The sequence below is a fragment of the Rhinopithecus roxellana genome, chromosome 12, assembly GCF_007565055.1.
Source record: "Rhinopithecus roxellana isolate Shanxi Qingling chromosome 12, ASM756505v1, whole genome shotgun sequence".
Classification (NCBI taxonomy): domain Eukaryota; kingdom Metazoa; phylum Chordata; class Mammalia; order Primates; family Cercopithecidae; genus Rhinopithecus; species Rhinopithecus roxellana.
In genome coordinates this window covers 128,568,016-128,593,727 of record NC_044560.1, presented here as the reverse complement: position 1 = coordinate 128,593,727, position 25,712 = coordinate 128,568,016, and the positions used below count along the sequence as shown (strand labels likewise).

The 25,712-nt window shown below is 39.3% G+C and overlaps 1 protein-coding gene across 6 annotated transcripts in view; it reads right to left on the bottom strand.

The window, feature by feature from the left end:
* OSBPL9 (oxysterol binding protein like 9) overlaps positions 1-25,712 on the bottom strand; it is a 170,237-nt gene that overhangs the window by 90,929 nt on the left and 53,596 nt on the right. For 4 of the 6 annotated variants that reach the window (XM_010370406.2, XM_010370408.2, XM_010370404.2 and 1 more), the window contains exon 3: positions 24,242-24,320. The exons of the other annotated variants lie outside the window; for them this stretch is intronic. In XM_010370406.2, coding sequence (XP_010368708.1) covers positions 24,242-24,320 — 79 coding nt within the window. The remainder of the gene's footprint in view (positions 1-24,241; positions 24,321-25,712) is intronic. 6 annotated transcript variants of the gene reach the window in all.

Sequence of the window (25,712 nt, the reverse complement as noted above, 5' to 3'; positions counted from 1 at the left end):
AGAGTCTTTTAGATAATTTTTGTTAGACTGTTCCAAAGTAGGGTTTTAGACCACAGTTTATATATTGGTAGTGGCAGTTTTGTAGGTGCTTAGAAGTTATAGTAGAGCAAAATCTCATTAAAGTTTCGGTGTAAGGGTATATCTGGTTATATATTATGGAGGCATAATCGCTAATCTTGTTGGACATTATCTTATGTGCAGAAAGAGGCAACGACTAGAATCACTAAACTTGCCTTTCTAAAAATGCAGTGATTTAAGCTAGAGATGTGGGAAACTGTTCTATCCTGTTTATTGTGTTTAGGGCTTTTTTTTTTTTTTTTTTTTTTTTTTTTTGGAGAACTGTGCTCAGTCACTGAGTCAGGGCCTTTGTGAAATTTTGTTGGCAAGGGCCTTTGTGAAATTCTGGCAAGTAGAACAAGCAAACATTCTCATTTTCTTACATTTGCTGCTTTGTCTCACACCTCTAATACCTTTGCTTACTAGAATTCTATTCACTCTTCTGGGCTATGCTACAATGTCAACTTCTCCACCTATGTTGCTCATAATAACAGCACCTGCTCTCTCCTTCCTTAAACTTATTCAAATATTTCAGTGCTCAGGCAGTATATAAATACATACACCATGTCACCATGTACCAGTCATTGTCTTAGGCATTAGGGACACAAATTGGAACAACAATTTAGAGCTCTAGTCTAGCAATAATCAGCGTCCAAATCTACCTTCCTGGTTTCACTTCCCAACATACTGTTCCATGAACCACTACACTTCTGTTAGACTGTATTTACTGCTCACATGACACAATTCTCTGCTTTTGCTCAAGTTGTTCCCTCAGCTGGAATGCCTGAGCCCCATCTCTAACTGTAAATAATAAAAGTGAAACTTATTGAGCATTTAATTTGTGTCAGCATGGTTCTAAGCATATAGCATGTATTAACTAAATTTTCACAACAACTACATGAGATAGGTATTATTATTATCCTTATTTTCTAGAATAAGGAAACAGAAAAGTTTAGTATTTCACAATGACATAGTACCTAAAAAGCAGCAATGAGAATGGAGTCTCTAGGCTTCAAACACCCTTAGTTCTGTTAAATAAACTCACCCCATCCCATTCTGTTTTTGCTGGACAAAGTCCTTCTTAAGGAATAACAATATAAACTTTTCTACAGTTTGGAGATAATGTAGGAAACAGAAAGAATGAATGCCAGAAACTCTGGTCAGGAAACTTGGGTTCAAAAGGAGTTAGTATCACCAACTACCTCATGGTTCCACTGTGAAAATCAGGGGAAATAAGATATGTAACAACGCTGGGAATCCAATGAGATCGGGGGTCCTCAGTGCAAAACTATTTTCGTACTAATACTGAAACATAATCTGCGTTTGTCATGTTTGCAATGATGCTGTAAGAGCAATGGTGGTAAAACTGTTGGTACACGAGCACAAATCAAGGCAATGGCACCAAACAGAACTGGTAGTCACTAAATTCTTCACCACTACATGCTTGCAGAGAAAAATAAAACATTCTTATTTATTTTAAGAATGCCCTTGAAGAAAAGCAGTAAACATTATCAAATTTCGACCCTCGAGTAAATATTTTTAAATACATAGTCTCTGTGACAAATGGGAAGCACACATAAAGTACTTCTGCTACATACTAAAGTATGATGGTTATCTCAAGGAAAAGCATTTGTGCAAATGTCTGAGTTGTGAACTAATGGGCACTTTGTTAACAGGATATCATTTTTACTACAAAGAACAAATGACAAACTAAATTATTCACTCTTGGGTGTTTGGCAAACATTTCCCTGAAAATGAATGAAGTAAGTTTGTCATTTCAGGAAAAATTGACAGTATTTGTTGCCAAGTATAAAATTCAAGCTTGTAGGCAAACATTAGAATTTTGGAAAACATGTATTCACCAGCCACCATGACCTTGACAGATTCTGAAAACTTAAAGCCTTTTCTGGTAAGTTTGGAACAATATCAACAAATGTAATTTTTTTATGTCATAAAATGAAATGTGTCAATATTTGGAAGATCCATGTAATTCAGTAAACCAATTTGATTTTCAAATAACCAATGCATGATGTTACAAAATCATATAAAGCATAAAAAGATCTATTCAAAGTGCCACACAAACCAATGGATTTTAATGTGATAGAGTATTTTTGTACATCAATGTCATTAATACAATTTCAGATTTCACATTGCAACTAAACTTTAAGTAACTATCACTTAAATTTTGGTGAAGTATCAAAGAATATCTGCAGTTATCTAAAAAGGCTATTAAAATATTCCTCCCTTTTCTAACCACGTTATCTGTTGAGGCTACATTTTTATATACTTCAATCCGAACAACTCATCATAATAGATTGAATGCATAAGCAGATGTGAGAATCCAGCTGTCTTCTATTAAGTCAGACGTTAAAGAGAATTGCAAAAATCTAACATGATGTCATTCTTCCCACTATTTGCTTGGGAAAATTATTATTTTCTCATTAATGTTAGTATAATGGGTTTTTTGTTGCTATTTTTAAATAAATAAGTACATGTTTTCAAAATCCCTCAGTTTTAATTTCTAAACTGGCAAATTAATAAATATAACCCACATAAACAAAAGCTGTTTAAAGTCCTTAAATAATGTTAAAAAGTGTACAAGGATCCTCAGACCAAAAAGTCTGGGAACTGCTAGTATATAGTACATGTGATATCTTACTTGATTGCTTCTTCCACTAGAATGTAAGCTCTTAGAAAGCAGAAGCTTGCCAGCCTTATTCATTGCTGTATCTCTGGCATTTTGCAAAGTGCCTTGCACATTTTCGTGTCTTGCTCATTATGGATCTGTGGGTAGTTACACTACAAATAGCAGGATGGATGCTGAATACAAATATCCCACTTAGATAATGAGATGGTTCAAAATGCAACTGACTATAATTTGGAACAAGTTGGGACATGTTGAGTAATCAGATGGTATATAATTTTTTTTTTTATAATTAAAATCAGCTCACATGAATTCAACCTAAGATGGTATTTTTTAAAAAGGTAAAAAGAGGTGAGGAGAGAGAATGACTAATTCACATGACTAAGACTAAAGTGATCTAAGCCCATGCTTTGATATCCAGGAAGTCTGAGTCATTATTTAAATAAACTGCTATCATATTAAGAACAGAGGTGAGATCAGATTAGAAAGATCTGTGTGCCTTACTACACCTTGGATATGCTTCTGTCAAAGCATCTACAACACTAGAATGCTCTAAGTTGTTTACATTTTTTTCCCTTCCCTCGCTCAGCTGTCCCTGAGGTTTGGGATAAAATTTGATCTATATTTTCTTCTTTTCTTTTCTCTCTCTCTCTCTTTTAAGACAGAGTCTTAAAAAGGATTTTATTGCCCAGGCTGGAATGCAGTGGTGCTAACATGGATCGCAGCAGCCTCGACCTCCTGGGCTCAAGTGACCCTCCTGCTTCAGCCTCCTAAGTGGCTGGGACCACAGATAAGTGCCATACCGGGCTAATTTTTTTTATTTTTTGTAGAAACAGGGTCTTGGTATGTTGCCCAGGTTGGTCTTGAACTCCCGGGCTCAACCTATCCTCCTACCTCCCAAAGTGTTGGAATTACAGGGGTGAGCCATCACACTCAGGCTGATCCACATTTTCTTAATTTTCAAAGCCTGACATTTTCTTAGCAACTAATTGGTAGTCATAATTATAGGACAAGTGATAATTTGTCACCTTTTCAAATGCTATCTTCTCAATGAACTCTTCTAAACAGCATAGACTAAAACCTGGCCCCCTAATCCAGCATTCCCAATTCCCATTATCCTGCACTACCTTTTTCTTTTCTCTATTATACTTATCTCTTCTAATATATACAGTCATGGACTACAATAATGACATTTTAGTCAAAGACAGACTGCAGGCTGGGTGCAGTGGCTCACTGTAATCCCATCACTTTGGGAGGGCAAGGTAGGAGGACCACTTAAGCCTAGGAGATCAAGGTTGCAGTGAGCCATGATCATGCCACTGCACTCCAGCCTGGGTGACATAGCAAGACCCTGAAAAAAAAAAAAAAAGAGAGAGAAAGAGGGAGGGAGGGAGGGAGGGAGGGAGGGAGGGAGGGAGGGAGGGAGGGAGGGAGGGAGGGAGGGAAGGAAGGAAGGAAGGAAGGAAGGAAGGAAGGAAGGAAGGAAGGAAGGAAGGAAGGAAGGAAGGAAGGAAGGAAGGAAGGAAAAAAGAGAAAAGAGAAGAGAAAAAAGAAAAGGAAAGGAAAGGGGAAGAAAGAAAGAGGGAGGGAGGGAGGGGAGAGAGAAAGGAAAGAGAAAGAGAAAGTAAACGGAAGGAAGAAAAGGAGGGAAGGAGGGAGGGAGGGATTGCATACATGACAGTGGTCCTGTAAGATTGTAATTCCTATCACCTAGTGACATAGTCATCCTGATGCTGTCCTAACTTTGCAGGGCAATGCACTATGTGTTTGTGGTGATGCTGGCATAAACAAATCTACTGCTCTTCCAGTCATACAAAAGTACAGCATGTACAATCATGTATGGTACATAATACTTGACAATGATAATAAATGACAATGTGACTGGTTTATGTATTTACCATACTATACTTTTTAACGTTATTTTACTTTATACTTATTTATTTTAGACAAGGTCTCACTCTGTTGCCCAGCTCATCGCAGCAGCCCTGACCTCCCAGGCTCAAGCAATCCTCCCACCTCAGCCTCCTGAGTAGCTGAGAATACAAGGTGCATGCTACCAAGCCTGGCGAATTTTTAAAAAGTGTTTGTAGACACAGTGTCTCGCTATGTTGCCCAGGCTGGTCTCAAACTTGTGGACTCAAGCAATCCTCCTGCCTGGCCTCCCAAAGTGCTGGGATCATAAGTGTGAGCCACTGCACCCAGACTTTTTATCGTTATTTTAGAGTGTATGCCTTCTATTTATTTATTTTTTAAAGTTGTAAAACAGCCTCAGGCAGGTCCTTCAGGAGGTATTCCAGAAGAAGGTATTGTTATCATAGGAGATGATAGCTCCATGCCTATTATTGCCCCTGAAGACCTTCCAGTGGGACAAGATGTGGAGGCAGAAGACAGTGATATTAATGTTCCTGACCCTGCGTAGACCTAGGATCACGTGTGTGTTTGTATCTTCACTTTTTTTTTTTTTTTTGAGACGGAGTCTCGCTCTGTCGCCCAGGCTGGAGTGCAGTGGCCGGATCTCAGCTCACTGCAAGCTCCGCCTCCCGGGTTCACGCCATTCTCCTGCCTCAGCCTCCCGAGTAGCTGGGACTACAGGCGCCCGCCACCTCGCCCGGCTAGTTTTTTGTATTTTTTAGTAGAGACAGGGTTTCACCATGTTAGCCAGGATGGTCTCGATCTCCCGACCTCGTGATCCGCCCGTCTCGGCCTCCCAAAGTGCTGGGATTACAGGCTTGAGCCACCGCGCCTGGCCTATCTTCATTTTTTTAAAAAAACCTTTAAAACATAAAAAAAAATCTTAAATAGAAAAAAGCTCACAGAATAAAGATATAAAGAAAATATTTTTGTATAACTATACAAGATGTTTGTGTTTCAAGCTAAATGTTATTACAAAAGAGACATGAAGTTAAAAAAAATTAAAAAGCTTATCCAGTAAAAAAAAAATTACAGCAAGCTGAGGCTAATTTATTATTGAAGAAAGAAAAAAATTTTAAATAAATCTAGTGTAATCTAAGTGTACGGTGTTTATGAAATCTACAGTGGTGCACAGTAATGTCCAAGGCCTTCACATTCACTCACCACTCACTGACTCACCCAGAGCAACTTCCAATCCTGCAAGCTCTGTTCATGGTAAGTGCCCTATACAGGCATACCATTTTTTATCTTTTATACTATATTTTTACTGTATCTTTTCTATGTTTAAATACACAGATACTTATTATTGCGTTACAACTGTCTACAGTATTTGCTGCAGTAATACTCTACAGGTTTATAGCCTAGGAACAATAGGCTATCTCATGTAGCCTAGGTGTACAGTAGGCTATCCCATCTAGGTTTTGTAAGTATACACTGTGATGTTGGCACAATGATGAAACTGTCTAATGACGCATTTCCCAGAACCGATCCCCATCATTAAGCAACACATGATTGTATACTTATTCATGTTTATTTCTCCCTCCTGCCTGTGAAACATAAGCTCTCCACAAAGGCAGGTATCTTTATTTGTTTTATACATTGATGTATCCCAAGCCCCTAGAATAATGCCAGGCATATAGGTGCTCAATAAATATTTGTTGAATGAGGAATAATGATCTGGTAATTTATTATTCAGTGTAGAGTTCCATTATTATATTTAGAGACTAAAAAGAGATTTCCTAAGAAATCTTTATTTCGCTTAAATGATCCTGCCACAATTGGATCCTTCAATAATTTATGAATAGTTTTAGCTGAAGTCTCCAAAACTGTCAGATAAAACGCAGGCAAATATTTACAAAAGTGTTTATCCTCCACAACTTCCACTTCGACGATATGAGGCAATGCTGTGAGTCTCCAGAACAAAGTCAGCACTGTAGTGGGCAACCGGGTATCAGTGATTCATTCAAAGCAGACAGTGAAAACCTATGGGTTCTTCTCAGTTCATTCCAAAATTACATGCTTCTAAGTTAAATTCTTCCTAGTCAATGGAAAGCCTCACCAAATCCATCTGTGAATATATCCTAAAAATGTAGCTCCTAGAGTAAATATTTCCTATCTTAACTCTAGGCTTCAGAGAAGGCCTACTCTCAGGTCATTATTTAATTCTGAAATCTAGAAAAGTCAGGATTTGAGTTTTTAATCTTTAAGACACATTAATATAATACTGAAAGGACTAGAAAAAAATGTTAGAAATAGGATGGTTTTAGAGAATTCACTCAAATGTTAACAAGGAGGTTGCTTTGGCAGAAAAGAATCCAGAGAAAGGGAGAACAGGAAGCACAGGAAGCTTCAAAAGCTATAGAAAGAATGAACCTGGCTCATGTCATTGACAGGAGATAAAGAAAAGATGGAATCCAATGGACATAGTAACTCATCAGATATAGAGAGAATGTAGGGAATGTAGACATAGGGAAACAGAATGCTTCAAATTTGGCTAATTGGGTAAACGGAAGTGCTGTTCCATAACACAGAGAAGACAGGAAGAAAATCAGATTAGGAGGTGGTAGGTTACCAAAATTTTATTTGGGGCTGGAAGAGTCTCAAACTCAATTAATCCTGAAATCTGGTAAACTTGACCTCTGCAAGAATCTTATTAAAAGAGGTTTTACTGAATTTATTAATTTAACCTTCCTTCTTCAGGAAAATATATCTTTGACGTAAAATATATCTTTAACATATTCTGGGGAAGAAAAGAAAAGAAGGATGACAGGAGGTAATTAGAAGAAGCTAAAGCTAAATCTCAATTCATGAGGAAAAATATAGGACTTCAAAAATACCTGTCCATTGATTACCAAAGCTAAGAGTTTCAGAAAGGAAGAATATTACACATCACTCAACTTTTGAGTAAGTCAATGAAAGGAAAGAGAGAGAGAAAAAAAAAAATGCCTGTTAGAAAATTCAGGAAAGAAACTAAAGCAAGGCCAAAAATATAAATCTATAGGAAAAAAGAATTTGCTACTTAATTCTTTTGTTGACTTCCAAGGCAAGCAAAGCCAAAACGGATGTGGCCTAACGGAGTAACAGAACCGCATTTTAAGAAATTATCATGATTGGCCGGGCGCGGTGGCTCAAGCCTGTAATCCCAGCACTTTGGGAGGCCGAGATGGGTGGATCACGAGGTCAGGAGATCGAGACCATCCTGGCTAACACGGTGAAACCCCGTCTCTACTAAAAAATACAAAAAATTAGCCGGGCGAGATGGCGGGCGCCTGTAGTCCCAGCTACTCGGGAGGCTGAGGCAGGAGAATGGCGTCAACCCGGGAGGCGGAGCTTGCAGTGAGCCGAGATCGCGCCACTGCACTCCAGCCTGGGCGACAGAGCCAGACTCCGTCTCAAAAAAAAAAAAAAAAAAAAAGAAATTATCATGATTGATTTATGTTACTATAAATAAAATTTCAGAAAATTCTCTAGAATTTTCTGAAAATAGATGTTATTCCTTACACATTGCAGGTAAGGAAGCCCTTTAGCTTTAAAAAGAATATGCAAATATTTCTTCAGGGTATAAGGCAGAGTGAAGGCATTTCTGCATTATAATCTTTTAATATTCCTGGTAAACAACCTTTCTGAAGGCTTCACTCTTTGCCCCCAGTAGCTTTCCAAGGACTTCTGCTGAGGGCAAAGAACCAGCAGTAAGCTACTTCCTCCCTCTCTATATTTAGCATAAGCTGTTAATATAATATCTTCACCTTTCTTTCAGAGAGCATACAGTCCTAGACCAAGGCTGCAATATAAACTCAGACATAATCCAAGCACATTCCACAAGCTTTAACTCCATCTCATAAAACACAGTCTACATATAGTAAAATGTCACTGATTCAGCCCTCCCTACATTTAGGACTTATAATGATTTATACCAAATCACTATGCTTAAATCAAATTCATTAAGTACAAAGTGTAAAAACATTTTTAAAAATTCTTTTTAAAACGTTTTTTAGTTTATTTTTTAGAGACAGGGTCTTACTCTGTTGCCCAGGCTGGTGTGCACTGACACAATCATAGCTCACAGCAGCCTTGAACTCCTAGGTTCAAGTGATCCTCCCACCTCAGCCTCCCAAGTAGCTAGGATTATAGACGCATACCACCATGCCCTGGTAATTTCAAAAAAGGATCTCGCTTGTTTGCCCAGGCTGGTCTTGAACTCCTGGGCTTGAGCAATCCTCCTGCCTCAAACTCCCATACTGTTGAGATTACAGGCATAAGGTACCATGCCTGGCCCAAGAAATTCTTTTTTTTTTTTTTTTTTTTTTTTTTTTGAGACGGAGTCTTGCTCTGCCACCCAGGCTGGAGTGCAGTGGCCAGATCTCAGCTCACTGCAAGCTCCGCCTCCCGGGTTTTGTACGCCATTCTCCTGCCTCAGCCTCCCAAGTAGCTGGGACTACAGGCACCCGCCTCGTCGCCCGGCTAGTTTTTTTTGTATTTTTAAGTAGAGACAGGGTTTCACCATATTAGCCAGGATGGTCTCGATCTCCTGACCTCGTGATCCGCCCATCTCGGCCTCCCAAAGTGCTGGGATTACAGGCTTGAGCCACCGCGCCCGGCCCCAAGAAATTCTTAATGATGACATGCCAAAAAATACATATTAGACAACAATGTTAAACTGAGTTCTAGTTACTATATATAAAGCTAGAAAAGGTATTTCTTTTCAGATAGGCTATGACTCAGGTTCACTTCTCTCTACCATGAACCAATCTGTCCACACTGCTAAAATTCAATTGTACATTGCATTTATGGCATTACCCTGATTTATCTCATTAGCTGAAAATGTGAATTCCTCAAAAGTTTTGTAAGCTACCTAAAAACTCCCACAGAAAGAACATGGTCAAGCGTCATTATCTCTCCTGTGAAGCTTTTCCTTGCCTCTACTAGTTTTCTCTTCAACATCTCCATAGGTCTCTATAGCACTTATGTTGTACTGTAATTATTTGTTCCAAATTACATACTATGCATAAGTTATTTGACATTCTGTGCTTAAGTTTCCTCATAGTTATCTTTTGGGTTGTTAAAAGAATTAAATGAGAAAATGTACTTAAGCCTTTGGTACAGTTCCTGCTGTACCAGCTGCTATGCTCATCAGTCATTCCTCCTATCAAACTGAAACGCCCTGAATAGTACTCATCAGCTCTGTATCCCTTGTGCCATCCTCAGTGTGTGGGATTTTCAAGGACCTATTTTGGGTTATCACCAGGGCAAACCCTAGACTAGAAAAAGGAGAAATGGGGAATCCTAGAAACAGCAGCAGCATTATCACAAGTAAATTCATACAGAGTAACAGCACCAGCTAAGGTGTTTCGAGCGCTGCTATTTGCCAGGCACCATGTTGAGTATTTATATGCATTTCTCTAATCTCACAACACTTCTAGAGTAAGCACTGGCATCCTTATTTTACTGGTAACCTCATGCTCTACATTCAGTCTTCTTTGGAAAGCAGGACTTCTGCAAAGGAGGAGTAAATATGACAAAACATATTGGTTTGTTTCCCTCAACAATCTGGGAATACTCCCTCAGTTGACATAGTAAGAGAACTCAATCTGGGAATACTCCCTTAGTTGACATAGTAAGAGAACTGTGCGTTAGAACAGGATTAAAATTAAATTGGGTACAGGTTAACGTTTGACTCCCTGACCTTTAAATCCATACGGGGAGCATCCCTAGGCCTTTCTCTGGCCAGGTTTCCAAACCTCCCAAACACTTGGTGACAGACTTGCTCATCTCATGCCTCATGCCATGACTCAAGCCCATCTTTTTCAACCAATGCCCCAGTTCCTTTGCCTCAGCTGGGTCCCTGCCCTGGTGCGATCTGGGCTCACTGCAAGCTCCGCCTCCCAGGTTCACGCCATTCTCCTGCCTCAGCCTCCCAAGTAGATAGGACTACAGGCACCCACCACCAGGCCCGGCTAATTTTTGTATTTTTAGTAGATACGGGGTTTCACCGTGTGAGCCAAGGTACTGGAATTACAGGCATGAGCCAGCAAGCCCGGTGAAGATTTCCTTCTTTTTGAAAACTTGGTCTTGGCTGGGCACGGTCACTCATGCCTGTAATCCCAGCACTTTTGGGAGGCTGAGGTGGGTGGATCATCCAAGGTCAGGAGTTTGAGACCAGCCTGACCAACAAGGAGAAACCTCATCTCTACTAAAAATACAAAGTTAGCTGGGCATGGTGGCGCATGCCTGTAATCTCAGCTACTCTGGAGGCTGAGGCAGGAGAATCGCTTGAACCTGGGAGACGCAGGTTGCGATAAGCAGAGATCACGCCATTGCCCTCCAGCCTGGGCAACAAGAGCGAAACTCCATCTCAAAAAAAAGAAAAACCTGGTCTCAGCTGGGCATGGTGGGTCATGCCTGTAGTCCCAGCACTTTGGGAGGCAGAGGCAGGGAGATCTTGAGGTCAGGAGTTCAAGACTAGCCTGGCCAACATGGCAAAACCCCCATCTCTCCTAAAAATACAAAAATTAGCTGGGTGTGGTGGCAGACACCTGTAATCCTACCTACTTGGGAGGCTAAGGCAGGAGAATGGCTTGAACCTGGGAGGCAGAGGTTGCAGTGAACCAAGATCATGCCATTGCACTCTAGCCTGGGCGACAAGAGCAAGACTCTGTCTCAAAAAAAAACAAAAAACAAAAAACTGGTCTCAACACACTGTTCCTGGCCAAAAAAAAAAAAAAATTAGAAAGGAAAATAGGCTGGGCGTGGTGGCTCAAGCCTGTAATCCCAGCACTTTGGGAGGCCGAGACGGGCAGATCACGAGGTCAGGAGATCGAGACCATCCTGGCTAACACGGTGAAACCCCGTCTCTATTAAAAAAATACAAAAAACTAGCCGGGCAAGGTGGCGGGTGCCTGTAGTCCCAGCTACTCGGGAGGCTGAGGCAGGAGAATGGCGTGAACCCAGGAGGCGGAGCTTGCAGTGAGCTGAGATCCAGCCACTGCACTCCAGCCCGGCGACAGAGTGAGACTCCGTCTCAAGAAAAAAAAAAAAAAAAGGAAAATAAAGTTGAACAGTATTCCACTGTGTATACATACACATTTTCTTTTCTTTTCTTTTTTGTTTTTCTGAGACAGAGTCTTGCTCTGTCACCCAGGCTGGAGTTCAATGGTGTGATCTTGGCTTACTACAACCTCCACCTCCTGGGTTCAAGCGATTCTCCTTCCTCAGCCTCCTGAGTAGCTGGAATTACAGGCACGCACCACCAGGCCCGGCTAATTTTTGTATTTTTAGTAGAGATGGGGTTTTACCATGTTGGTCAGGCTGGTCTTGAACTCCTGACCTTGTGATCTGCCCGCCTCAGCCTCCCAAAGTGCTGGGATTACAGGCGTGAGTCACCACGCCCGGCCACACATTTTCTTTATCTGTTCATCTACTGATGGACAATTAGGGTGATTCCATATCTTGGCAACTGTAAATAATGCTACAGTGAATGAGTGAATGTGGGGAGTGCATTACATATCTCCTCAACAAACTGATTTCATTTCCGTTGGATGTATGTTGGCCCTCTGAATCTGCAGGTTCTACATCCATGGATTCTACCAAATAAAGATCAAAAATATTTTTAAAAAGAAACAATTAATAATAATAATAAAACAATAAAAATAATATAATTTTTTTCTTTTTGAGACAGAGTCTTGCTCTGTCACCCAGGCTGGAGAGCAGTGGCATGATCTTGGCTCACTGCAGCCTCTGCCTCCCGGGTTCAAGCAATTCTCCTGCTTCAACCTCACCAGTAGCTGGAATTACAGGTGCCCACCACCATGCCTGGCTAATTTTTGTATTTTTGGCAGAGACAGAGTTTTGCCATGTTGGCCAGGCTGGTTTCGAACTCCTGACCTCCGGTGATCTGCCCACCTTAGCCTCCCAAAGTACTGGGATTACAGGTGTGAGTCACCACCCCTAGCCAAAATAATACAAATTTTAAAAGTATAGTATGGTAACTATTTACATAGCATGTACGCTCTATTAGGTACTGTAAGTAATCTAGAAATCTATTGATGGTTTAAAGTATATAGGAGAACAGGCACAGGTTTATGCAAATACTGTGCCATTTTATATAAGGGGTGTGAGCATCTGCGATTTTGGTACTGGGGGTGGGGAGTGGGGGTCCTGGAACCAATTCCCCACAAATACTGGGGGACAACCTTATACTCAGTAGTGGAATTGCTGGATCAGATGGCAGTTCAATTTTCAGTTTTTGGAGAAGCCTGCATCTTGTTTTCCATAAATGGCTGTACTACCATTATTTTAATTAGTAGAAAAACAGAAAAATTAAAATGGCAATGGGAATAATAATAAACATAAGTTTAATAAACATAATACAACCAAGAAATCATTAAGAAAGCTGAAAACAGTAAATCTTTATCATTGATACAATCCATAGAATTTGGCCAATCAGACTCTGGTCCATGGCCTATATGTTCATTTTTGAAGGAAAGGAATAAAATGTATAAATAAATCTTATGAATAAATATTTTCTCTAAAAGCCAAAATGTCATTAAGGACTTTATAGTATGTGGTAAGAATATACCCTCCTATACCATGCAGGTCTTTGTTCAACTCACACAGTCTACTTCCATGCATTTTTTTCAGGTACATTATATACAAAGGTAGGGGAATGCTTTTGTCTATATATCTTAATTTACTCCTCACACTAATACCTAGCAAGTAATGTGTTCCAAACTGAAACAAATGCTACTTAATATATAACAGCAGTTTCTGAAATAATAGCATTAATGAATGTCTGTTTCTTTTTACTTTCAAAAAAGAAGGATATAAAAAAAGATGAACAACAACAAAAAAATGGTCAAAGGAATAAAAAGTCACCCAACAAGAAATAAACAAACACGTCAAAATATATTTTTGCAGTGACATTGAGTTGGCATGCCTTTAAAATTACAATACTAAGTGCTGATGAGGGGTGTGATGAAAACTGAGAAGAGTAAATGCAATCGGGAAGGCTGTTTCAGGAATATTAAAAATATTTATGCTGGCCGGGCATGGTGGCTCAAGCCTGTAATCCCAGCATTTTGGGAGGCCGAGGCAGGCGGATCACGAGGTCAGGAGATCGAGATCATCCTGGCTAACACGGTGAAACCCTGTCTCTACTAAAAAATACAAAAAACTAGCCGGGCGTGGTGGCGGGTGCCTGTAGTTCCAGCTACTCGGGAGGCTGAGGCAGGAGAATGGCGTAAACCCGGGAGGCGGAGCTTGCAGTTAGCTGAGATCCGGCCACTGCACTCCAGCCTGGGCGGCAGAGCCAGACTCCATCTCAAAAAAAAAAAAAAAAAAATTTATGCCTTTAGTTCTGACAAATTCTTTTATGAATCTAAGTATCCTCAATTAACCAGAGATTTGGTTAAAGACTAACCAAACAGAGAAAATGGAGAAAAATGTGTACAATACAGATGAGTGGCTAAATATATTATTTATAAAATGAAATATTATGCAACTTTTAAAAACCATGGTTTTTTTTTTTTTGTTCGTTTGTTTGTTTTGAGAGAGGGTCTCACTCTGTCACCCAGGCTGGAGTACAGCAGTGCAATCCCAGCTCACTGCAACCTCCGCCTCCTGAGTTCAAGTGATTCTCCCACCTCAACTTCCCGAGTACTGCTGGGACTACAAGCACGTACCACCACGCCGGCTAATTTTTTGTTTTGTTTTGTTTTTAAGTAGAGACAGGGTTTCACCATGTGGGCCAGGCTGGTCTCGAACTCCTGGCATCAAGTGATCTACCCCACTTTGGCCTCCCAAAGTGCTGGGATTACAGGCGTGAACTACCACACCTAGCCAAAATCAAGTTTTCTTAGAACATTCAGTGTCGTGGGGAAAGGATCATGACATAATACTTAGAACTGAAAATCTGGATTACTTATTTATGCAGAATGACTCAATTTTTTTTCTTTTTTTCTTTTTAGATGGTCTCTCACTCTGTTGCCCAGGCTGGAGGGCAGTGACAAGATCTTGGCTCACTGCAACCTCTGCCTCCCGGATTCAAGTGGTTCTACCAGCCTCAGCCTCCCAAAAAGGTGGTACTATAGGCGCTAGCCACCACACAGGGCTAATTATTGTATTTTTAGCGGGGGGGGGGGGGGGGGGGGGGGGGGGTTCGCCATGTTGGCCCAGGCTGGCAGAATGACTCAATTTTATAACACACATTCATACACACACAGAGTAGTCCCCCTTTATCATAGGAAGACCCCCAGTAGATGCCTGAAACTGTGGATAGTATTGAACCCTATATATGCTATATATTTTTTCCTATTACATACTTGCCTATAATAAAGTTTCTTTTATAAATTAGGCACAGTAAGATTAACAGCTAATAATAAAATAGAACAATTATAACAATATGCCACCATCACCACTCTAATGCTCTGGCACCATTATTAAGTAAAAGAAAGGCTACTTGAACACAAACACTGCAGTACACTGCAACAGTAGATCTGATACCAAGAAGTCTACTTAGTAAGTGACTAATGGGCAGGTAGCATCATCACCATAGATAATGGCACAAAAGGATGATCCGCACCCAAGTGGGATGGAGCAAAACAGTGTGCAATTTAAAACTTATCAATTGTTTATTTCTGGAGTTTTCTATTTAGTATGTTCAGACCACAGCTGACCACAGGTAACTGAAACTGTGTAAAGTGAAACCTCAGATAAGAGGGGATTACTGTAAATAACTGAAGGATCAGAAGGAAATACATAAGCATGCTACTAACAATTATCTTCAAGTGGTAGTATTATGAATGATTATTACTATCATCTTTATACTACTTCATACTTTTCCCAAATTTCTAAAGTGAGTATTAATTTTACTACTTAGAAATTATGGAAAACGGAATGTTGGAATAAAATGTACATTATTAACAAAAAATAAAACTATCCTAACCTTGATAACTATTAAGTCAAACAGTCCATAATTAGTTAAACCTGGAAAGATTATAATTTCAAATATTTAGGCAGGATCTTGTACAGAAAACAAATAAAGAAGAAGAAAAGTACATCAGTGAAGTCCAACCTTACTCAATAATACAACAAACTCCCAATACGTGAATTCAGTAGCATTTTCCTAACACCTATTGAAATGATAAAATCTAATTAGAAAATTAGTTATAGCTGATTTACTTCCCTTACATAAAGTGTGGAAATATTTTATTATTTGGTTTCATTTTGGAGAAGAATTATCACATGAAAATAAAAAATATGAAACAGAGGGAAATTTTTTAAAATCAATAGTCCTACTGATAATGGCCTCTGTTTACTAGTGATAGTGTTCAGATAGCAGAACACCTTTAAGCCTGCAACCACGGTTTATAATTTACTAAATGATTAATGATGCAGATGTGCCTTGCTAAACTGATTGATGTTAACGCAGTAGCAGTGATGTTGCCATAATATACTTGATCAATATAACTTCTCTGAATTAAACACTTTCCTTCACCATAACATCAACAACTGGTTTATTTGTAGTAATTTTGCATTTTTTTTTTTTTCTTTTTTGGAGACGGAATCTTGCTGTTGCTCTGTCGCCCAGGCTGCAGTGCAGTGGCATGATCTCAGCTCACTGCAACCAAGAAAAAAAAAAAAAAAAAAAAAAAAAGTTCCCTGTAAAGTCCTTTGAAAATGAAGGATTATTTTACGGAAAACTAATCACATATATATCCTTAATTTTTATCTTTAAAATTTTATTTGATTTTTCACACATCAGATTTGCTTAAGGCAAGACTTGCCTAATATATGTTAGGACATACAGACAATCCAAATTCAAGGGCAAATCGCTTAACTCTGCGTCTCACTTCTCTTTATCTATAAATTGAGGACAATTCCTTCTTATGTGTAAGTGGTTGTTATGAGAGTAAACTGGAATAACATGTTAAACCATTGGATCCAGACCCATGGTTCTCAACTTAAGAGTGCATTAGAATCACTAGAGCGGACCCATTCCCAAAGTTTCTGATACAGCAAGTGAGGCGCAGAGCTCAAGAATCTGCATTTCTAACAAGTTCCCAGGTTCCCTCTGGTCGGGAACCACACTTTGAGAATCCCTGATGTAGACCTCAATGGGCACGAATCTTGGCTCTGCCACTTAGCTTCTCTGAAACTCAGTTACTCTAACTCTAAAACTAGACATAAAGCTATCTCACTTTGGAATTTAGGAATTACGTAAGTAATGTACAGTGCCTGTTACACAGTGCCTGGTTCATAACATTTATTTAGTAGTAGTAATAGTAGTTGTTACCACTACCACCAACACCAATACCGCCACTAATATTTCTACGAAGTAATGGAACATGTAGAACATTAACAACGCCAAATTGGGTTTTTCTGTGATTTTTAAAATTGTATTTATCACGTACAACATGTTTTGAAGTGTATATACATTGTGGAATGGTTTGATCTAGCCAATTAACAAATGTATCACTTCACATAATTATCATTTTTGTGGTCATTGTCGACTTTTTTTTTTTAGACAGAGTCTTGCTCTGTCGCCCAGGCTGGAGTGCAGTGGCGCGATCTCAGCTTACTGAAATCTTTGCCTCCCGAGTTCAAGCTATCCTCCCACCTCAGCTTCCTGAGTAGCTGGGATTACAGGCACATCACCACCGCTCCCAGCTAATTAGCGTCCAATTTTTTAATTGCATTAAACTGCATTGTAATTTAGAGTTCCTTTTTTTATATTAATTTCTTTTCTTTTTTTTTTCTTTCTTTTTTTTTTTTTTTTGAGAAAGCATCTCACTCGTTAACCAGGCAGGGATGCAATGGCAGCATCTTGGCTCACTGCAACCTCCGCCTCCCAGTTCAAGCAATTCTCCTGCCTTAGCCTCCCGAGTAGCTGGGACTACAGCACGCACCACCATACTTGGTTAATTTTTTATATTTGTAGTAGAGATGGGGTTTCACCATGTTGGCCAGGTTGGTCTCAAACTCCTGGTCTCAAGTGATTCACCCACCTCAGTCTCCCAAAGTGCTGGGACTACAGATGTGAGCCACCATGCCCGGCCTCTTAATTCCTTTCTGATAAATTATAAGCTAGTTGACAAATCTCTATAATATATTTTATAACAATGAAGAGGAAAATGGCTTTGGGTACAATTGTTTGTGTTCAAATTTCAGTTCTGTCTTATATTAGCTATGTGTCAGTGGTTCCCAGTTTTCTAATCAATAAAATAAAAGCACTAATAGTATAACGGTACCTACCTCATAAGGTTGTGAAAACTGCATGAGTTAAAATGTTTATTTTATGGTAGGCACTATTCAGTTAAAACACATAAACACTCAAAAAATATTAGCCATTATTATTATTATTATTACCCCAATATATTATCAGTAACATTATGAATGATATATATTAAATTAAACAGATAAAATTTCATTTGAAGGTAAAATTCAAATAATTAGTTTTTTCTAATTATTAATATGAACTAGTCTTCTATTAGATTGAGCTATATGAACTGCTGATATGCAGCTACTTCTCACCTATAAAAAACAGTAATTTCATATGGTTGAAGCTAATAGCTTTCATCCTAACCTCTCTGATCATTCTTCTGAGCCTGTTAGCAGTTCTACCCTAGTGTGATCCAATGTTTAATCATCAGCTCTCTTCTCACTCTGATCTTCCAGAAGGATAACACTCACTACTACCATGGCTTTAATCAAAGACTAAAAATCCAAAGGTTTTATCTAGCCCATAGATGCATTTTATTTGGTCTACGTAAAAAATTGTTCCTAAAACTGGAGAGTTCACACACACACACTCAGCCCCATTCACACACACACACAAAAATAATAATTAAATTTCTGACTTCTTTTGAAAAAAAAAGGATGAGCTGACAACAATCGGTGAACATTCCAAGCCTACAACTGTCTGGAACTAAGTGGCAGCTATCCCTTTTACACAGGGTGTGACCTCTCCAACTTGCGTCTTTACACAGCCATACTCTTAACTCATTTACAGTTATGCACTGCTTAATGACTGGAATCTGCTCTGAGAAATGTGTCCTGAGAAATACATCATTAGGCAATTTCATCACTGTGCAAACATCAGTACATGAACCTAGATGGCAAAGCCTACTACACACCTAAGCTATAGGGTTTGGCTATCATTCCTAGGCTATAAACCTGCAAGCTTGTCCAATCTGCGGCCCACAGGCTGCATGTGGCACAGGATGGCTTTGAATGCAACCCAATACAAATTCATAAACTTTCTTAAAACATTATGAGGTTTTTTTGTAATTTTCTTTTTTAGCTCATCAGCTATCATTAGTGTATTTTATGTGTGACCCAAGCAATTCTTCTTCCAGTGTGGCCCAGGGAAGCCAAAAGATTTGATGCCCTGCTGTGGAGTATGTTACTGGACTCAATACTGAGGGCAACTACAACACAATGGTAAGTATTTGTGTATCTAAACATAGAAAAAGTACAGTAAAAATATGGTATTATAATCTTATGGAACCACCACCATACATGTGGTCCATCATTGACTTAAATGTACTTATGCAGCACTTGACTGTACTTACCTGCCTAGCCGTTAGGCATATATATTTTCAACTGCTAGTTATACCTACCAGCAGTATGCCGACGACCACAAATCTCCATTTCCAGCCCAGACTCAGATCCAATTACCATCATCTGTGTGTCCCACTGACACCTTAAACATTAAGAGGTCCCTCACCACCACCTCTGATCGCCTATATTCTCTATTTCAGATGCTGACGGTGAGGCACAATGGCTAACACCTGAAATTCCAGCACTTTGGGAGGCCAAGGCAGGAAGATCGCTTGAGCCCAGGAGTTCAAGACCAGCCCTGGCAACACAGTGAGTTATAACTCAGTAAGTTGATTAAACATACATAAATTTTAACTCAAAAAATAACTTACTATTAAAATAAAAATTTTTTATTAAAAAAATAAAAAATTAGTTGGCCATGGTGGTGTAGGCTAAATTTTTTAGTACTTCCAGCTACTCTGGAGGCTGAGATGGGAGGATCACTTGAGCCTAGGAAGTCGAGGCTGCAGTTCATGCCACTACACTCCAGCCTGGGTGACAGAGCAAGGCAGAAAGAAAGAGAGAGAGAGAGAAAGAAAAAGAGAGAGAGAGAGATGTTGACAACATCCAACAGTAAGCCAAGCCAAGAGCATCACCCTTAGTACCCAAATTCTCTCACCTCCCATTTCCGAGCAATTATCAGTTCCTACAGATTAAAAACTTTTTTAGAGACAAGGCATCACTATATTGCCCAGGCTGGAGTGCAGTGGCTATGCACAAGTGTGATCATAGAATGCTACAGTCTTAAACTTCTGGGCTCAAGTGGTCTTCTGGCCTCAGCCTCCTGAATAGCTAGAACTACAGGTGCATACCACTGTGCCCCAGTTCCTATAGATTTTTAAAAATCTCAAATCTAGTCCATTTTCCTTCCTATTACCACTGCTTTAATCTATTTAAGGTCTCATCAACAACCACAGCTATGTTACAATACTACTGATAAACTGCCCATGCTCCAAGCCAAAGACACTGCTCCCACATGTGTGTTAGATCCCATCCTCTCTTGCTTTTTCCATGACATTGATCCAGCAACTCTCTCCTTTCTCTCTTGCATCATCAATTCTTCCCTCTTTACTGAATCACTGCCAACAACATAGAAATGCTATTATTTCTCTTATCCTACAAAAACAAAACAAAAGCTCCCTTGCTCCCATTTCCCCTTCCAGTTACTGCTATAGTTCTCATCTTCCCTTTACATCAAAACTTGAATGCATTGTTTCTACCCCTATCTTAAAATCACTCTTCTCAAGGTTACCAATAAACTTCTCATTATTAAACCCTGTAATCATTTCTCAATCCTCATCTTCCTTGACCTGTCAGTAGCATTTGACATAGTCGCTGATCCTTCTCTCCTCCTATAAACACCTTTTCTTGTGGCTTCCAGGGTACCACATTCATTTGATTTTCCTCCTCCTTTTTGGTTGTTTCTTCTTAACCTCTTTCGCCGGTTTTACCTCATCATGCACCCTCTCAATAAATGTTTGAGTGCCCCAGGGCTCGGCAGTTGGACCTCTTTTCTCTCAACATTTATTCCCAAATTCTTGTGGCTTTAAATACCATCTACGTGCCAATGACTCCTAACTCTATTTCTGTAGCCCACACTTTTCCACTGAACTCCAACTGCCGACTTGACATCTCCATTTGCCTATTTGGTGGACATTAAAAACTTGTTTAGTAAACATGTCCAAAGCTAAGCTCCAATGCCCACATTTCCCTCGCCCTCCCAAAACTAGTTCCTCCTGTGATCTTCCACTTCAGTTAATGGCAACTCCATTCTTGTTACTCGACCTAGACTTGTCTTTCTGTCATATGCTACAGCTCAACCTTCAGAATAAATATACTATCATACAACAGAGTATTACTTAGCAATATAAAAGGAACTATTAATATATGCAACAACATAGATGAATCTTAAAAACATTATGCTGAGCTAAAATAAAGCCAGAGAAGAAAGTACATACTGTATGATTCCATTTATGTTAAATTCTCCAAACAAAACACCTATTCCACAATGAGAGAAAGCAGATAAGTGGTTGCCTGGGGCCAGGGGCTGGGGCTGGGGACTGACTGACAGAAGCATAAAGGAATCTTTTGGAGTGATGGAATCTGTATCTTGATTGTGGTGGTAGTTATGAGTAAATAAACTGATTAAACCGCATAACTATATATTGTGTACATTTTATTGTATGTTAATTACACCTCAATAAAGGTGATTAAACATACACACAATTCGACCACTTCTCACTATCTCCCTATCTCCACTGCTACCATGTGGGAGCCACTACCACCTCTCTTCTGGTTTACAACAGCCTCCTACTGCAGAAATAGTTTCCCTACCTCTGCCCTTGCCCCTCTGAATTTCACTCCCAACACAGTGGCCAGAGCCATCCTGTTAAAACGTAAATCACACCATGTCACTCCTCTGCTCAAAACCTTCTAATGGCCTTTTATCTCAGTCAAATTCAATGCCCTTATAAAGGTCTCATATGGTTGGACTTCCTGTGTCCTCTCAGATTTCATTCCCCATTACTCTCCCCGCATGGTTACCTGCACTCCAACCAGAGCTGGTCTCCAGCTGCTCTTCAAATATATGACTATAAACTAGAAAAAGAAAAACAAAACAAAGTATGTGACAGTGTTGTGGAGGGAGGCAGGGTGGGTACGTCATTCCAGGCAGAGAAATGACTATTCACCCCACCTCCCCCACCAACATAGCCATATACTTTGTTCCCTCACTTTCTTCAGCTCTTTACTAAAAGGCGCCATCTCAGTGAGTCTTTCCCTAGCTACCCTATTTAAAATTTCAACACCTCCCCTCTCTCTACAATCTCACTTCTATTTAATTTTCTCCTTTCCTATTTTATTTTTTTCTCCCCAGGACTTATCACTCTCATTTACTTATATTTTACTAACTTATTGTGTTGATCGTATTGATTACCTTTCTCCTTTCCTGGAATGGATGATCCAAAGGGCAAGGAGTTTTATCTGTTTTGTATGCCACTGTATCCCCAGAATAATGTCTAAAATAGATGTTGAATGAATAAATGAATGTATCTGAACAAACTCTAGCTTTCCCTTTAATAGCTGACAGTAGAATTTGTTTTATAAATGCATCAACTGATATTTCATTTGCTTAAAAAAAAACGAGTGTATTCAATGAAAACTTCAGCACATTTAAACATATGTTCATGTATATAGCTAAAATTTGCTTTCAATTCTAATCAAGAATTTAAGATCTCTCAGACATTGATAACTTTTTATCAAATTTGCAGGGATTTTATGATCAAGGACCTATGAATGTGAAATAGCTCTCATTAACAACAACAATAACAAAAACACAGTCTTACCAAGTTCTTTGCAAAATCCAGATCTCATGCTAGAACTCCCATAACTACTACAATAGAAAATAAACTAATTATTCTGATAGTTTCAGAACTATGAATCAATTTTAAAAATGTGCGTAACTCTTATCATTTAAATCCTTCCTTAGGAAAATTTCTTGTTTTATAAGCCAAATAAGTATGAGACTGCCAATGGGGACATAAATAATTTAAAAGTAAATCAGAAGGTAGAGATGCAGCTTCTGAGGGTCCAAAGGAGGTGTCTCCTTCTTAGTAACTGCACAGAAGAGAATTCCATACTGCAGCCTTACCTGCACCCAGCAGCTCTTTCTTGAAATGCATTAAAATATTCAACTGTATTCAAGTAAAGAGTTTCAGAGTGTAGGAATTATCTGCTTTGATTTATAAGCAGCATTACATATTTAACCTAAAAATAAAAATTCTGGACTTTCATAATAGGATTTAAAATGTTTTATAAAGTTGAATATAGTAGAGAATTTCAGGACAGCATCGTTATTAAAGCAGCTCTGAATAAATAATATCAAACACAGTAAACATTTTAAGGATATGTGGAAGAAGTATTAGAGGTATCACTATTGAGTACACTGGTTTATGTTTGTTGGATATAATCTGCATCTTTCATTATTATCCATCAATTTCTGAAACAAGACAATGAAGAAAAATAACTGCAATTCACTATCCTAGCACAAAAAGACAACAGCTGCCTAAACACCTCATATAACATATCTGGCCTCTGTTAGACTTCATAACCAAAACATTTTTAAGCAGTAAATGTATTTAATATTTATTTATCTTGGCATACCTAGCATCTCTAACAGTGTACTGTTACTTGTAGTTGAGAGAAAGTGCTAACCTCTCCAAATCTTTTCATTTCTAAGTTTCTTGGACTGCTCTAAACATAAAAGAGAGATTACTCTGGAAAGGTAAAATAACAAAACCATTAATACTAAAACTAATAGTCACTCCTAATAGACAAGAGGTACTTTAGGACAAGATCATTAAAATGGACTTTTATTTGCTGGTTTAGAGTTTTCAAAGCAAGATGAAATGAGAATGATCATACAGTACCTTACCCTTTCTACCAGTGAACCTTAGCATGCAATGCCGAAACACAGCAGTGGCAGATGGCATTTGACTATAAAAAGGATAATAGAGAAATGATGGCTGGCAGACAAAACACAGAAACACAGATGAAATGAATGCAAATTTGTAATTCTTGAAGCAGAGCAAAACCTTTAAGTCAAAGGTTGCCACTAAGCTTCAATTTAATTTATATTTTGAGTTTTACACAAACACTGCAACCTTCACAATCAGTCTTTAGACTCTTCATGCAGAAGCAGAACCATACTCCTTGATAAAGAAGATCAGCAACCTTCTGTAAACACAAGCCAGCAGCAGCAGCAGCCCATTACTCTCCCCCTTCACTGATTTTTAGCCTTTAAAATTTTTCATCTCCAACTGCAGCCAGATCCACAGTCGTTTCAAATTGATCTACATCCACTGCAGATACAAATCCCTGCCTAACCTGCAGTACCACTTCATCCAGAATGTTCCTATGCACTCGTTCATGCAGGATCAGTTGCAAAACCATTCAAGTCATCCAGCAAACAACCCAAAAGAGAAGAAAAGAAGCAGATGGGACTATGAAGAGAAAGAATCTCTTATTTCAGCTCACCCTGGAAATGGAAGGTTTTCTGATCAACAGTTATTGTGAAGGTGCTGTCGTCCTCATCGTCTATACCAATCACAGCTCCCTGTGAAACAAAGAGCAAAATCCCAATAAGGCAAACAATGACATCAGCAATATTCACTACTGCTACAGCCCTGGAATACTCAATGCACCAACAGCACTGGAAGTAGGCTAGACACAGAAAAGAGGAATCTGAGACTCTAGTTTTGCTTAAAGAGAAAGAACTAAGGAGAGGAGCTGGCAGGACACTCTAGTACCATGCATAGGTACACTCTATGCCTTCCTTAAGGGCATAGATGTGCTGGGAGGGGGAGGGGACAAACACAGAAGCTGAATCTAGAATCTGTGTTTAAGAGCCAGCCACTGAGCCTTTCTGAACTTCAGAATGCTCTCTAAAAAGGGAGTCAAAAACCTACACCTCACCAGGTTGTTGTAAGGCTGAAAGAAGGCAGGTGCTCTTCATCAGGCTGCTTCTGCGGTAGTATATACTTGTTAGTGTAGAAATGCCAAGTGACATTTGCTTCAAAACACCGTCCCAAACCCTTCTTCCAGGTGCTCCCATAACCACTTGTACATTGCCCTGCAAGAGCACTTTTCACAGTATACTGTGATTATCTGTTCATATGTCAGCCTCTTCCTACGAAACACTATGAGATCTTAGAAATCAAGGACTATTTCATTTGATACATGGCACTTAAGTACATACTTAGCATATGTTTCTAAATAAGAGCACGAACAACTCTCCAAACTAGGGGTGGGCAGGCACACACAATGGGGAACTGAATTTATAAGTTGTTTTGGACTGGGTAGGTTTTAACCTTTTTAAAAAATATTTATTATTATTAATTTTTGAGATAGTCTCACCCTGTTGCCCAGGCTGTCACCCAGGCTGGAGTGCAGTGGCACGATCTCAGCTCACTGCAACCTCCACCTCCCAGGTTCAAGCAATTCTTCTGCCTCAGCCTCCCAAGTAGCTGGGATTACAGGCATGTGCCACCACACCTGGCTAATTTTTGTATTTTTAGTAGAGACGGGGTTTCACCTTGTTGGCCAGGCTGGTCTCGAACTCCTGACCTCCAGTGATCTGCCTGCCTCAGTCTCCCAAAGTGCTGGAATTACAGGAGTGCGCCACCACACCTGGCCCCCTTTTCTTAATATTCAACTATATGCATTCTGTGAAGACAATAGGAATTAAGGGAAGAGACAGAAAACTAAGCTAAATAGGGAATCTACTTGTCAATGTCCTTAAGAAATAAGCATCTTAAGTATTCCAGAGAGAAAGACTAGAGAACACAGAATAGGTCAAATGTCTCAGGTTGGTGACAAGAGAAGCAGTATGCCGTGGATAAAACCACAGGCCTTGACAATGGGAGTTGAAATGACTCAAGGTGACAAAATAACCTACTCCCATGAAAAAAGGCTACATAGGGGGACTATTCCTATACCAGGAATATTA